The following is a 1,426-nucleotide window of genomic DNA, read 5'->3' on the forward strand; positions in this document are numbered from 1 at the left end:
GCTAGCAACTCTTGACCAGAGTACAAGGCTTGCCGCATGTCCTAGGAACAGAGAGCAAATGTTGACATTTCAGTTCTTACCAAGTCTGCTGCTTGGGACTCACTAGCAGGAAGGCTGGAGGACTAAACCCTGAGGCTGGAACAAAGATGAACACAGTTCTAAGTGTGGGCTTTTATTCTCACAGAGAGATTATTGCTGCACAGTAGCATTTATAAAACCTGACTGAGTCACCCTGTCTAGAATCTGAGATTCTTCCACTTCTCAGCATTATTTGGGGAGACGGAAATGTTATCACACAATTCTGAGACATGGGATTTATCCATCAAACCGTGAAGACCCTCAACAAGTGCAGCTTACCTGCTCAACTCAATACGAAACCCTTGTGATACAAGGCACAAGGACAAAGTTTCCTTCATCTATGGAGCCTTATACCACACAAACTTGGACAAGTATACTGCTCCCTATATAAAATCTACCTTCAGTTTACAGTTAAAAAGGTCTTCAACACTTTAGCAACTATACAGAATATGAAGGTTTATTTCAAAAAAGATTACATTTTTTTAACCAGGATACACAGATGCACTTAATGTAACAGTACCTTCTGCAAAAATAGGTTACATAATACTCCGAAATGCAAGGAACAATCTTATTCTCTAGAAATTAGACAGCAGGCGTCTGAAGCTCAAATAGCCTTCAAAATGGAGGCAGCAAACACTGGTGACACCACAGAACTAATGCTGCAAATGAAACCACTACCACTCAGCTGCAATCCACTCTCGTTCACACAGAGCCAAACAAAACAGCCTCGGTGCCAATCCTTTAAAATGGGTCTCAGTGCTGCAAGAAAAAAGTTGAATGATACACAAAACTGTGAAAAGTTTCAACAGAACTATTTAAACATCTTCTCTAAAATTGAGAAAAGCAATCATGTTAAATTTTTTTTAAAAAAAGAAAAACAACAGTCAGATAGAGCTTTCAAGCAGTCAGAGGTCCTCCTCGTAAGTAGTCAAGTAAAGTTTACAGGAGATCTCAATAAATTATCTGGAAGCCTCGGCAGGAAGTCTGTGTTCAAAACCGCCGTGGAGGTCCACTCTTAAACGGCTTAAACCCGGAGCTGCTTCCTCTTGGCATGGAGTTGCCACTCATCTGTACAATCCTATTAACTGGGGATGCGGTGCTGAAAGGGAGTTTAAAAGGGAAAGGGTCAGAACAAACAATCACAAGAAATACCCTCCCAGCACTTAGCACTCCCAAAGGCTTCTCTGCTTTCCTGATCTACATCTAGACTCTAATCCTATAAGGTGGATACCATTACTAACCCTCTCACCAAGGAAAAAACTGAGACCTGAAAGTAATCTTGTCCAAGACACAGAGCTAATACGTGGTGGGCAGCAAGTGTGTGACCTTGGCACTCTTATTTCAACGT

At 41.4% G+C, this 1,426-nt stretch overlaps 1 protein-coding gene across 4 annotated transcripts in view; it reads right to left on the minus strand.

Moving 5' to 3' along the window:
* Sltm (SAFB like transcription modulator) overlaps positions 1-1,426 on the minus strand; it is a 48,173-nt gene continuing 46,747 nt past the window's right edge. The window contains exon 21 of one of the 4 annotated variants that reach the window (XM_005347666.2): positions 1-1,177. In XM_005347666.2, coding sequence (XP_005347723.1) covers positions 1,069-1,177 — 109 coding nt within the window. In that variant the 3' untranslated portion in view covers positions 1-1,068. The remainder of the gene's footprint in view (positions 1,178-1,426) is intronic. The other 3 variants (XM_005347665.2, XM_013346407.2, XM_013346409.2) reach the window with 3 other exon arrangements.

Source organism: Microtus ochrogaster, chromosome 5 (assembly GCF_000317375.1).
Source record: "Microtus ochrogaster isolate Prairie Vole_2 chromosome 5, MicOch1.0, whole genome shotgun sequence".
NCBI classification, from domain to species: domain Eukaryota; kingdom Metazoa; phylum Chordata; class Mammalia; order Rodentia; family Cricetidae; genus Microtus; species Microtus ochrogaster.